General features: G+C 39.4%; 1 protein-coding gene across 1 annotated transcript in view; it reads right to left on the bottom strand.

Annotated features, from left to right (window-relative positions):
- PRMT3 (protein arginine methyltransferase 3) overlaps nucleotides 1–14,641 on the bottom strand; it is a 106,328-nt gene that overhangs the window by 62,731 nt on the left and 28,956 nt on the right. The window contains exons 9-10 of the mRNA XM_054026514.1: nucleotides 12,133–12,254; nucleotides 9,006–9,105 (exon numbers count right to left, since the gene is read on the bottom strand). Coding sequence (XP_053882489.1) covers nucleotides 9,006–9,105; nucleotides 12,133–12,254 — 222 coding nt within the window. The remainder of the gene's footprint in view (nucleotides 1–9,005; nucleotides 9,106–12,132; nucleotides 12,255–14,641) is intronic.

Genomic DNA, 14,641 nt, shown 5'->3' on the forward strand with positions numbered 1-14,641 from the left:
GAATTAAGATAAGCGGTACTGAATAAACGTTATACCTTTGGGATCTACTGGATTAAAAATGCAATTGTAAATTGTTATTGTGGAACTGTATGCAACTCCTCTAGGCAATTGACTAATATAATGTCTGGGAAGAATAAGGTTTTTTGGGGACAATACACATGAAGTGGATTTCCTAGGAAATACTTGGAAACCCCCACCTACAAACTCAGCCTTTAAAGCTTTGCTGTAGGGGGTGAGAGTGAGCGGCTGATCATCCGTTATATGAGAACAGTTTAAAGGTGCAGCCTGGATTCTCCGTGGACCAAACAGACAAAGAAAGAACTTTTGAACAAACAGCTTGGGTTTAACATGACTCAGGGCCTTCTTCCTGATCCAGCAAACAAACAGGACCTTTGGTCTATGGACAGGCCCAATCCTTAGCTAAAGGTTGGAAGGACTAGGCTTATTGAGGCCTCATAAAACTGGGTGCTAGTTCTGAGCAGAGGCTGTGATGAACTTGTGACCACAAAAGAAACCCTTTTGGAGGACTCACCTGCCAGAAGCCCATGTTGGAGACAACTTGGGGTGGGGGAAAGGAAAGAAAAGGAAATGGGGAACTCTGGTAAGCTTATTAACATGCATGTAGGTTCTCTGGTTTTTAATGTTTTCTCTGGAATGCTTTTTCCTTAAGAATAAACTATGCTTGCTTAGGAAGTGCTGTGAGGTAACTTATAACTCTGGCAATTACACTGCATACCGCTTCTCAGGGGAGAAGCAAGTAGCTATATTTAGGCAGACTGTCTTTTGCTGGGAACACAGCGATGGCAGGAAACTGCTCAGCCTGGAAATAATCCATCAGGGTGAAGAGACATGTGGGTCGCCACTCAAGAAAGGCAACAGCTGGGGAGCTGAAAGCCTGAGAGTGGGTGCCCTTGCTGAACCACTGAGGGGAAATACAGCTGCAGTTGGCCTGAAATGTGACATTTATAAAACTGGTTGATAACTCTTTCAGTACAGAGTAGGACCAAGATGGAGAGAAGGAATAACTGAACAACCTAGTTTGGCAGCCACTTGAATAACCGCTATTATAATATTCGGTTACCTGATTAGGATTTATAGTAATAGCAAAAAGAGAACATAGGAAATGATGTACCAGATCAGACCACTAGTCCATCTAGTCTAATACCCTGCCTCCAAAAGAAGCCAGTATCCAACATTCCAAAAGAAAACAAGAAATCCTGCAGAAGGCAGCTACAGAATAATCTGTCCATAAAATCTCTTCCTTACCACCACCCCCCATTAGAGTTTGTCTTATTTCTTTAAGCAAGAAGATTTTTAACTATCAAGATAAATTCCCAAATATGAGACCTGTTAGACTGGAGAAAGGTACGAGATGGAATAAACTGGACAGGGGATTGTAGTTGATAATCTACAGAAGAATATTGCATTGGCAGGTACACAAACACGACAATCAGTCTCTCAATTTTCTAGTTAAAGAAAGACTGATTTGCAGATTTTATTAAATTGTTCTTTACTTTAAAACTATTTCACAAGGAACAAATAAATGCAAAATAAAGCTGTGGAAGAATAAGCTATACAGGAACTTCATCATATGGTCTGCAGCATCCCCCATTCTCCTTACACTTTATTAACATGGCCTTCACACTATTTGAAATTAATGATAATCTGCAAGTTAATTCAAAAATGCACCAGGAAACAATATTTACTCACAGCAAACTCAAACCTCAAAACAACCCAAAAAACCCCAGTGATTTTATTAGTATTCACATCTTGCTGTGTCCTTAAGAAAGTGTAAGATTGAACAGATAGAAAAAAAGCCAAACTGAAGATTTTAAAGTAGAAATCGGATACGCGCTATTGGATGTGGGTCGAAATCATATTTTAATACAACCTTACAGGAATCAATGTGTTCAGCATTTAAATAACTTCTCTTCACAATGTAATAAACTGAAAAAAATTCAAGTCTAGTTCAAAATATAGTTTACGATTTCTCAAAGAAAATATTTAAAGATTGTGTTATTGCTGGCAAAATTATAAGCTCTTGTTTCCAAAGTCTAATGAAGTCATCACAAAAGTAACTTTGAGTACTACTGTATGTGGTAAATAATATTAAAAGCACCAAACTTTTTAAGCTAATAAAAATGATTTTAAAAAAATAATGTACAACTATAAAAAGTGTTCGTTCTCTAGCTCCCACCACCAATAGGGGGTAATAAATGTTATTTGCATCTCATTGCAACCCCTCCCCCCTCACTAAAATGATGAGCTTCAGACTTGACTATGGTATATGTATAGCAATTACTGCAAGGAAAAATTGACAAGATTTTCCTTCAAACATCAGCTATTCTAACAAGTGAAGGATTAAGAGACAGGAATTTGGGGTTCTATACCTGGCTCTGTAAAGGATTCATTGTTTTAACTTGGACAAGTCACCACCTCTCCATACCTCCATCTACCCACATGTAAAAAGAGCATAACAGTCTCAGAAATACTGGAGATTTCATTCAACCGTAAAATCCTTTTCAGAAAAAGAATTACAAATGTTTTTCAAGTGATAATAAAATTCCAGGCTTCTTTTCAGATCCAAAAATGTAATCTAAAATTCATTCAGGCTCAAATGAGGAAGGGAAGGAATAACTAAAGAATAAAAAACCCCAAAACAGGAAAGTTAAATAGGTTTAAATGTGAGACATTTTGGAAGAGGAATATTTTGCCATGAACCCACTGGTGCAACATGATATTTTCTTTCAGTTACGTGCACTGATCCTCTCTACAAGCAGCATATAAAAATTGCAAATATGCCAAAAGGTGTTTCATGTTTGCAACAAAATACCCACCACCCTAATTTTTGTGTAAGGAATGTTTGATTCAATTTAACTACAGAAGTGGCATCAGCACTTCATATAGCAGCTCTTGTTTCACAGTTAAGTACTGTATGTAGAATTACTCTAATTGCAGTAAGACATCATTGCCTCTTAAAAATCTTTATCTCCAGGGAAAGGGCATAAACATGATTCTGCCTGCAACATGCTATTTTGCACATAATACCTGCTAATAATGCAGTATTCAGAGCAAGATTCTGAACTTCCACTTAAATTTGGTATAATAAACTAGGGTTACCATATTTAAACCTTAAAAAAGGAGGACACTCCACAGGGCCCTGGCCCCGCCCCTTCCCCAACTCCACCCCTTCCCCAAAGTCCCCGCCCCAACTCCGCCCCCTCCCCTGAGCACCCCGCATTCCCCCTCCTCCCTCCCAGCCACGCAAAGCTGCCCGAGCACTACTGGCTTCACGGTTTGCCAGGCAGCCCCCAGATCTCCAGGCCCTGCGCCCCCCAGCCGGGCGCTTCCCCAGCGCAGCTGGAGCCCTGGAGGGGAAGCGCCCGGCTGGGGGCGCAGGGTCTGGAGATCTGGGGGCTGCCCGGCAAACCGTGAAGCCGGTAGCGCTCGGGCAGCTCCGCTCTTCAGCTGCGCAGAGCTGAGCTGTCTGGGGGGAGTTGCAGGAGTGAGGTCAGGGCAGAGTGAAATGAGGGATGATTTTGCTGCTACACTGATTGGCGGGGATGATCCTATATGCTGTGGTGCGGCAGGGTGCTATCTGATAGGGATGTGTATTTAATTGTTGTCGGGGGCCCAGGGCTGGTTTCTAGCACTCTTTTATATGATTGAATCCAAATGAACAAATACAAGCTAGATTATTAGTCATTTTAGTGCATGCAGGTGAACTGAGCACCCCAGCGAAACTACGACCCTCAGCGATCACCTCTCCAGCCTCCTGCTTTAAACCCTCATCCTGCAAACCCTGGCACAGCTGCTCAACTTCAGATTGGGGGCCCACTCACATGTGTAAAGTTAAGCACATGGGTCAGCCTTGCCTTAAGTAACAAGGGTCCCATGTGCTACTGGCCAATGTCCCAGGTAAATGACAAGTAAACGCAAAGGGCAGAGCTGCGGCTTGGTTGAATAGCTCCCAACACTTTTCGAAAGCGCCACAAGCTGCCGATAGATCTGTGCAGCTGGGTTTGCTCGCTGCAGCCCGTGCTGGCAGCCAAAGGGTTACCGCCGGCTCATCCCAGCAGACACTTTGTTGAGCTTTGCAAAATTGTGCCCCATCCACCGTGTCTCTGAGCTGCCCTCGGGGGGATGGAGGCAGCGGGAGGTAAGCCCGGAGGCTGGCAGGGGGGGTTTCGTTTGCAGGCTGTGGCTGTGCTCAGCTGCCCAGAGGCTGCTGCAGCCAGGCTGATTAAGCACCTTCCCAGCGGGCTGCTCCCGGCGCTCTCAGCCTGTGCACAATGGCCAGGCACAGAGCCCGCCAGCCCCGTGCCGCACCCAGCTCTGTCCCGAGCTCCCGGAGCCATCTGCTCTCTCCCCCCCCCCCCGAACACTTTCCCGGACATGTTCGGCTTTTTGGCAGTTCCCCCCGGACGGGGATTTGAGTACCAAAAAGCCAGACATGTCCGGGAAAAACCGGACGCATGGTAACCCTAAATAAACAAAACTTGACACCCACAGTGATTTATATCCTTGAAGCACTGTACAAATACTAATGTTACACACACAAATGCCCAAAGAAAATCCTCTACCTGGTAACCATTTGCAAAATGCCAATGGACAATAAATGCTCATTTTATATATATATATATATATATATATATATATATATATATATAAAATGAGCTTTGTTTTAGCTGCATCCAATACAAGAATACAAGAGTAAGTGGGAATTAATCAATTTAAGAACTACATTTTGAATAAACTGATCTGATCAGTCTGCCTGTAGAATACCTATGACAAAGGCAAAAAGTTAAATATACTGGTCATGGTTTTGGTTTATTTAAGGGCTGGATAACTGTGTGGCCAATAATATTTATAGTTCTGTAAATTAAGGTTTTCTATAGCTCAGAACACAAGGTAACTGAAGGGCATTATAGCAGGTTCATCCTTCTCTAACACCACAAGTATAATGCTAGAGGTAAGGCACCTCTGCATACAAGACCAGTGGTCTAATCTGGTAGAGAGAAATCTCATGTTCCTACATTCACAGAACTGGTCACTTAAAACCTGGAAGTCTGGCAACCACAACATTTGCTTACTTAGAATCCCCACAATCACTGCTATTCTAAAGCAGCTTATTTTTATTAAACTACTCCAAAGCACTGAACATTGCCAACTCTTTGTTCATTGAAGGCACAACCTTAAATCATCACCCTGCTTTATGCGGAAAGGTAGATAAGCCTTTTAATTCCACGTATGCTAGCTACGGACCCATCTAACAGTTTGAGGACATTGCAGCTCTTCAAGGAGAGATGTATTTTTGTTCGCTCTGCAGAGTTTTTCCTGTACTAAGACTCCACCTGTAAATAGGGCTAAAAGGATAATTGCAGAACAGTAAGACGACAGAACAGTTTCCTCCAATACTTTGCCAACTTGTGTGGAAAAGAGGAGGGGTCATTACTTGGTCACTATCGTCTTGCTCCAAACCATGTTGATCATTATGGTGGGGTGGTCCTCTGCTCCAAATGCCCAGACAAGAAATCCCGGAGTCAAGCTGCAAGGCCAACCAGTCTCTCCATTGAATTCACAGCTGGTGAGGAATCTTGGCAGGGAACCTCCTCTGGTTAGCTCCAGTCTTTGGCATCATGCTTTTCAATACACACTACATGAAGGGGTAGCTGTCAACTGACCACACTTTTTCATATCTTCAGAGTAATTTACAAGCTAGTTTTAATGGGGAACAGAAACAAACTGGTGTCTTAGTTACATTTTGGACTTAGGAGGTAAGATGTACATTTTAGTCCTTCAGTTTTACCAACAGTGCATTCAGTCTCTGGCATAGAGGAGGACTGGCTTCTCTATTTATCAACATCCCCTGCCTGCTAACCAGCCAAGAAACACAAATAAAATTCATGGAAGAGACAAACTGCTCATTCATCCTATCTCTAAGCTTGATGAGGATAATAAGTAGAGCAGAAAGCACGAAATCTTTGTTTTAGGCACACAAAATAAGACACCCACAAAAACATTCTGTGCAATGTACCACTAGCTACCTTCCTCCATAGTTTTGTTAAGGGAAATTTAATCCAACTAGTCTGCTACAATATCTGCTAAATGAGAGCAGCGATATCTTTGCCAGTGAATACGCTCAAAGAATGGAACGCTGACAATTAAACTAACATGGTCTAAACTCAACAATCTGTTTCCGTCATATCTTCACTAGTCTCAATTTTTCATTTTTATATTTATGTATGATTATTTCCATTCCCCTTCCAATAGCTCCACTGGAGTATGGAACTTAAATGGCTAAGTAAGAAAAAAGTTTAAGGAGGCAGCCAGCTTGGAAGCTATGTAGTAGTGCCGTGCTATACAAGATCTGCAGTTTCTAAACAAAAATGAAAATTCTCAGTAGATTGTGAATGGTACCAAGGCAACAGTAAAACATGGAAGAGTGTAATATGTCTCTATGCAGGATCGACCAGCAATGTTGTTACAATGTTATTACTAGTGCAAGTAAAAAAAGTGTTCCATTTGTCATTATTTAAAAAAAAAAAAAAAAAATCCAAGTGATACTGCACTTACCCTCCCAAGATGGTACAGTATTTTTTATTCTCCCATCAAAAAGTTATTTGCTTATGGTGAGAATTTTTGCAAAAAACTGCTACTTCAATCTTGCAGTCCCGCAAAAGACCATCAGTTCCCTGTCATGTAGGGCTGAAGTGTGAATCCACATGTGGCAGTATCCTTATGATAAATTCAGTTTATCATCTCTCTAACCATCTCACTTGCACCTTTGGAAACTAATTCATCTCCTGCTGGCCTTGGACTCTATGGATCTGCTAGAGCTACTTCTATATTCCAAATCTCTAAGCAGATTCAAGTAGTCACCTTTTAAAATATCCAGGGGAAGTCCTTCCCATCTCACCTCACCCAAAAAATTCACATCCCCCATGCAAAAATAAGTTAGGACAGGCAATAATTTGATCTGGCATCTGTGGAAGTCTATGATCCAATACCTTGTGACCCACAAAGGTTAGAAATAGGAACTTTAGACTCTTGAAAAGGTGAAGAGTCCCAGCTTTTCATTAGGATGCCTATCATTTGCTGTTAATTCTAGAAGGTCAAAAGGGCATTTGAATCTTTACTCATCCCCCACCCCTCAAAAAAACCAATACTGTGTATATAAAGCCAAGAGATTTCCCCATTTTATTAGCTACAATTTTATCTCCCTCAGAGACCTGGACAGATTGAGGTAATTGACTTTACAGATGAAAAATATGAAAGATCTACCAATATACATTTTTTTTAACTGTAAAATAAAGCTTTGTAAGCCATGAGACATATGCAGATTTGCTTGTGGTTTAGAAACTTGTAATGAAACACTAAATCTTTATACCACACTTTATTCTGTATATGTCACATATCTTCCAAAAACCACTCTGAAGCATAAGAGAAGGAATTCATTTGTTACTATTATCCTCATTCTTCCTCCACCTTCCCGTCTATTGTTTATCACTCTGCTAGTTTTCTGGAATAAATCTGCTGCACAAAGCTTAATCTAAATCTGTTTTCCTAATGTCTGTATGGTGCATTATACAACAGTGCCATAATTCTAACAAAGGCCTTGGGAGCTACTACCATATAAATAACATTTTTAAAATCTGTACTGGTATTTTTCATATCATTGTAAAAATAAATTATTTTAAAAACCTGTTTCCACTGTGTGTGTGTGTGTGTCTGTCTAAGTATTATAGAAACCATTTCTATTGTCTTTGCTGCAGTGTAGACATACTCTAAGATGCTTTTGGAATTTCCACTGTGGTTGTCTATCACTAGGTAATTACAGAAAAACTACTGTAATGTCATCTGAATAGCAAGTATTTATACTGTCAAAAGTAACCAAAGTAGCTAACTTGAGCCTGAGGGCTTTACTAATTTATTTAGCACGTGATTAAACCAAAGTATCACACTGTTATAAAACTGCATGAAATATTTGAAACTAAGGGCAATGCAAATGTTCTGAGTTGTACATTTCCAACTCTGAACTACTTAATGCAAATTATATGGAAGGTCAATACAGTTAGAGCCAAGAGTACATTTGCAAATGCAATAAGAAGCTAGTTAATTTTTGTTAAGTGCCGACTGTATTAAAAGACAGACATGATACCTGTCCCAAAGAGAGTGTAAAACAGACAAATTAGACAAAATGTATATGAAGAGAACCAGACAACTAAGGCACTGCAAATCTGCAGATATCTACATCCATGGACCATATTTGTGGATCGCAGATGGATGCAGATCCAAATTTTGTATCTAGAGCCCCGCAAATCAGCAGATATCTGCTTTACATCCGAGGACCATGTTTGCGGATCATGCATTGGATGCGGATACAAATTTTGTGATACCAATTTAAAATTTAAACCACTTGGCAGGGAGGAAGTGCATTTAACAAAGCAATCTAATGCTTACCAATGTAGTTTTATATTTCCACAGATGCTGACAAAGATTAGCTACACTATATAACTATGTATAAGCAAGATGATGACTTTTCAAGATACATGGCAAAGCTCAATTTTTTTAAATGGACTTACTACATGAAACCTATGTTATAAGACCTTACCCATGAGTTTCTGAAACATCATGCCATACAGTCACAATCAACTACACAAGCCTCAAGCTGAAAACTCAGTATCGATGGTGAGCTGTATCAGACACAGTACACTACAAAAAAGCAATATAACTGTGCTTTAAAAATCTTGAATTGGGACAACCCAGAAAAGAGGTGTCAGGGATTACCAGGTATTTCTGGTGCCAGGTTTTGAGGACCATTTTTTCCACCTTTCCTGGTGACAAAAGTTCTCCTTCAGGCAAGACAGATTTCAAAATTCAATTAACAGTCTAGACTGAAAAATCAGGATTATTTTTGTAAAACTGATTTTGATAATGCTTTTGCTAAAAAAAAAAAAAAAAAAAAGTCTTTTACACTACATTTAGTTATTTGTGCATCTTACCATCCACTCAGATATAATAATGTCCACTTTTTCAACAGGCAAATCAACTTCTTCAATTCTTCCTTTGACTAGGGTAATTGTATCTTCAAGATTATTGAGCCTGCAAGTTACAATTTCACAATATCAGTAACATTAGATGACACCTTAATGTTAACTCACCATGGAAGTTTCAATAATAAAGTAGAAGATCTATCCTGAATATTTACATTTGTCATGTTCTCTTTTCTAAGGGGTAAAACATTCTTCTCTACTATGCAGTAAAGAACCTGTAGTAGAGTAAGATTTCAGAAAACTTAGTGCTTACTGTTTGGAAATCTGACCTCTAAACTTCCTCTTTTGAGTCATCTTTCAAAAAAGCAAAGAGCATACTAAAAGTTCCAAAAACTCTATCAGGCAAGAGACAGGTAAAAAGATGGTGGTCAGTAGAAGATCAACAGGAGCATCCCTGAAGCACTGTGCATACAAAGTTGTTGGCCTCAAAGCACAGGAAAAAATAAAATGAAATATGCCTCCCCCTTCTTTTCAGTTATGGGTTCCCAGATCTCCTTCTCTGACCCCCCTGAATAAACCTAGTGTGTTGTGATGAGTGAACGCTAATGAGTGATGAAAATGTACTCCCTCACAAAGCTATTTTAACAAAAACAAATTGCGTGCAAACAAAACCAACTGAAAAGTCACTGAGAACAACTGCTCCCCATAGATCAATAATATTATTCTACAATAAAGGCATTTTCTTCATTGTGCTTTCTGCAACAGTGTTATCTGCAATATTTAATAACTGCAGTATTCCGATATTACCTTATGCACAATTTATAGTAGAAACATGTTCAGTACAAAAGGTACGCTTTGCCATGTTGCTGCAGTTTTCTGAATAAAAACACATTGCCATTTAAGGGCTAAACAACTCGAGTTATAATATTTCCAGTCTCTGTAGTGCACCATATCAATCTTTCTTGCATGTGCATTATCATGACAGCTAATGTTATAGAGGACAGAACAATTATTTGCACCAGAGAAATTTATTTCTCCACAATTCTTATCTCTGCCCCTTTTCTGGATATCTTACTCCTACAATCTCTCTATGCCTCACTTTCAGTGAAACCCAGTAATCTCTTTAAAAATTTAATCTAGAGGACAACAGCAGAGACAACATGAGGGAGAAATGGAAAGGATGATGGGCTACATGAACATTTGAATGAGGGGGCAATTAAATATTGACCAAACCTCAGAATCCTCTGAAATATTTTGAGAATTTACAGCACCAAGGGCAAAAATAGTGATAAAAAGAATTGTTTCTGCCGCTAAATATGCACTAAAAGAAGTTAGAATTAAGTTTGATAAATGAGAAATTTTAAATAGATCAATGAATCCGAGCAATAGTTAGCTAGAGAAAGCTAGCCAAAGCAAAGGCCAAAATATACATAGAAGGAACAGTAAATTGAAAAAGTGGAAATTCATTTATCCATTACTTATGTGAAGTGCAATACAGTAGTAAATAGTGATTTAGCAACTATACTATAGAAAAATGCAGGGATCTCATTTGGATCTATTTTTGTTTTTTACTCTACAGTGATAACTTCAAATCACACTTCACACTAGAAACCTCATTGGACAGCTATTAGGTATTCAGGACAAGGCCAGAAGCACAGTTAGTAAACTAAGGAGTCTTCTATGTGGCCATATAGTTATCTGACTCAGAACCCTAATTTTCACCATGATTAATTCACCTAATTTTTGCCCTAATTTTTCACCATGACTTTCAACCCTATTCATTGACCTCTTCCACCTGCTACTAATTCAGCATATACATGAGTAACTGTACTTCCTGGGGGGCGAATGCACTTGAAGTCAAGACTCAGACGTAGGTGAGCAGACTTGCTTACAATATAGGAATTGCATTACTCCTAACCTTGTCATTTTATGATATTACAATAAACATTCATCACACTATGAGGAACTGGACAGTTATACCTTTTATGAAAAGTACGAAGTTATAACAAGGCTGTCATAAATTGCTTGAATGCAAATAGGAGAAATAAAACAGTTTTACAGCAGAAGTAACTGAACATATAGCTATAACCAAGGGATCAGCCACTCTTCCCACCAGCTTCTCCTGACATTACTCCTCATTTCATTAGTTCCATGTTTCTCATGCTCCCACCTCTGCTCTTCATATTGCAAAGTCCTCCCCTTCAAAGTGTCCCCGTCCTCCCTGCTCCATCACAACATCCTACTTTTACACATGGCCACGTACATCCTAGTGAAACTGGAAGCAATAATTTGTTCCTGGTGACTTTGCAGTTAAAAAAAAAAAACACACACAAAACACAAAGGTTTTGCTGACACTAACGAAAATTAATGTTAGCAACATAATAACTTTCCCCTCCAGCTAGTAAGAAAACAGATAGAGGACAATTAGTCTGACTTTGTATATTTAAGAGAGGGACAAAATGCGGTAAGTAATAAGTGGACATTTTGTAACGTGCTACAAAAGGAAGACTCCATTAAAGTCTATTACAGACAACCAATTTGTAGCAAGCACTCTAGTATAGTATGGCTCTCAACAGCAGACTTATAAAGCTAAGACACCCTCTTAACTACGACATCAATTGTATTCTTAAATATATATAACTAAGTCAGCAAAGTGAATTTTATAAACCCTCTTTAAAAGCATTAAATAAGCTAAAGCATGAAAAGTCTTCATTTTTAAGGACTAACAAGGACTTCAACAAAAGACAATTACAAAACATAGAATATAAAATTAAATAGGACTGCTTTGATTAATTAGTGGATCAGAAATTGTAACAATAACTTAGTGTAATGCAGCCCTGCAAAAGACTATTCATCCTCTAGGCTTTTACCTTACACTAAGATTTGTTACCTAAAATTTCCCACCATTGCTACCACTGGTGGAGCTACTAGTGGAAGCACTAGAATAGAAAAGGCACTGGTGGTTGCTTTCCATTTATCCTCACCAAAAGATATGCATTCAGTCTCAGCCAATGCTGGTTAAAAGAGAAGATTTTTAAAGACATGAGTAGATCTGACCACTGATCACTAACAGCAGCAGCTTTAATCACTAAAAGTCACTTAAGTTACAGCACAATAATTTCACAACTTTTCCTACCTAATGATGTCCATTGCCTGATAAACAATTTCAGACTGGTCAACTGCAATCACCTTCTTCGCACCTGCTTTGGCAGCAAACATGGAGAGTATTCCAGTCCCACAGCCAACATCCAAAACCACCTGAAACAAAGAAGGTAGTATTTACTCTCTTAGTTCATTTTCCTTCCAATCACCACAAAGCTTTTCATTATCTCTGTTGAAACTATAACCCAACAGGAGGAATTAAACTGTTCAAATAACGTCAGACCCAAAACCCAACCATGACCCAATCATCGATTACAACTGAAGAGAAGTTAAAAGTGTCACCATACAAAATGAGTACCTCCGAACAGCCAGGTAAACATGGCAGATTAGCTCTATCTGAAGATGAAATAATTCATGAGTCATAATATTTACTTGCAATTATTTGGGCATGCAACACTAGACCTACTAAAAAAATTAACGTGGGAAAGTTGCATAACTAGGATGGACAGAAAATTTGAGACTAGAGTCTCAATATCACCAAACTGTTCATGCTGTCAGAATTTAAACTAGCACTGCTGTGGAAAAACTTGCATTCCAGCTGTACCATTCACGGCACTGTAATTAAAGGTTTCCCAGTTTTTTCCATTCGGAGCCTATCTGGTGATTTTAAATGTTGCCATAAAGATTCATTACAAGCACAAACTTGGCATAGAAAAGCTCAGATAATGATTTTGAAAACAGTTATTTACAAACTGCTTAGGTAAGTACTAGAGTCAAGAAGTAAAGGAAAGAATCAGTAAGGATTAGAAGTAAAAATAAAAATATTTTGAAGTGTTAGTTTATAAGCCAATTGCAACTTAGATACCTTTGTTCTACAAAGAGTATTTATAATCTGCAAGCACCTTTAAATATCTACTTTCCATGCAGAGAAGAAGTTAACAGACACAGTGATCATTTAAAAAAAAAAAAATTCTATTGTGGCTGGAATTCCGATGCAAGTACCATGATTAGGTTTTTTGTTGTTTTTTTTTAAAGAAAAAACAAAAAAACAAAAACCACACCTTTCTCCTAATATGTTGCTCAATTCTTTACTGACACCACATAAATCTACAAAAATGCCCCGACTTGCCTGTTTCTCTGCTTAGGTAAATACCATTTTAACTCTTCTCCATTTACCTCTGTGTTGGGTATATTCCCCACAAGGGGAATTCGGCAGGTTTCCTACAGGTGTTTCTACAACTCTTAAGTAGAAGGAGAGGGAGAAGCTTCATCATTCATAATACCAAATAAGGCAACCTGTCCCACCCAAACTTCTCTCATAAGAACAGAATAGGAACATAAGAACAGCCCTACCGGGTCAGACTAAAGGTCCATCTAGCCCAGTATCCTGTCTACCGACAGTGGCCAATGCCAGGTGTCCCAGAGGGAGTGGACCTAACAGACAACGATCAAGTGATCTCTCTCCTGCCATCCATCTCCATCCTCTGACAAACAGAGGCTAGGGACACCGTTCCTTACCCATCCTGGCTAATAGCCATTAATGGATTTAACCACCATGAATTTATCCAGTTCTCTTTTAAACGCTGTTATAGTCCTAGCCTTCACAACCTGTATACACACATACAGAGAGCATGAACAGGTGGGAGTTGTCTTACCAACTCTGAGAGGCCAATTAAGTAAGAGAAAAAAAACAAAAAACTTTTGAAGTGATAATCAAGATAGCCCAGTACAGACAGTTTGATAAGAAGTGTGAGAATACTTACAAGGGGAGATAGATTCAATGTTTGTAATGTCTCAGCCATTCCCAGTCCTTATTCAATCCTAAGTTGATTGTATCTAGTTTGCATATCAATTCCAGCTCAGCAGTCTCTCGTTGGAGTCTGTTTTTGAAGGTTTTCTGTTGTAAAATAGCCACCCACAGGTCCACTGGATCCCCCTTGTCCACATGTTTGGACAAGCTGGAGGGCCGAGGCAGGAAGAGTTGAAGCATCATTTTGTGAGGCTTGTAACAGGTGGATAGGGCTGTTAAAGAATATTGACCATCACCCATTTACCTCATGAAAGCCCTATGAATTACTTGAGGGTTTTTTATATGGAAGGCCATTTGCCAACATGCAAAAATAAGCGTTACTACCAGGTATGGGAACTGTACCTCACCATGGATTTGACATAGAAACCTACTTTGTCAGCTGGTGATTGAATGCTAAGTAGGATAAGTTTTTTGAAGTGTTCCAGAGTAAGCACAGGAGATAGATGCCTGCATCTCAGGAGCCCCAAGTTCAGTTTCCAACTGCCACTGACTTTCTATACGACTAAGCAAGTCACTTTGGGCTTCACTATGCCTAGCATATGCAGGTGCAAGAAATGGCTTGGATGGGGATTGGGAATCAAAAAGTCTTCCCCATCTCCCTCCGCATGCCTGGCTGGGGCCAAGATATATCAGGAAATGCTGACATTTCTCCCTGCTAACCAGAATCTGGGAAAATACTCCCTAAAAGTGGAAGGAGAGAAGATGGGCAGAACTCTTCTCCCCACCCACCATT

Source organism: Malaclemys terrapin, chromosome 4 (assembly GCF_027887155.1).
Source record: "Malaclemys terrapin pileata isolate rMalTer1 chromosome 4, rMalTer1.hap1, whole genome shotgun sequence".
In the NCBI taxonomy this organism is placed as follows: domain Eukaryota; kingdom Metazoa; phylum Chordata; order Testudines; family Emydidae; genus Malaclemys; species Malaclemys terrapin.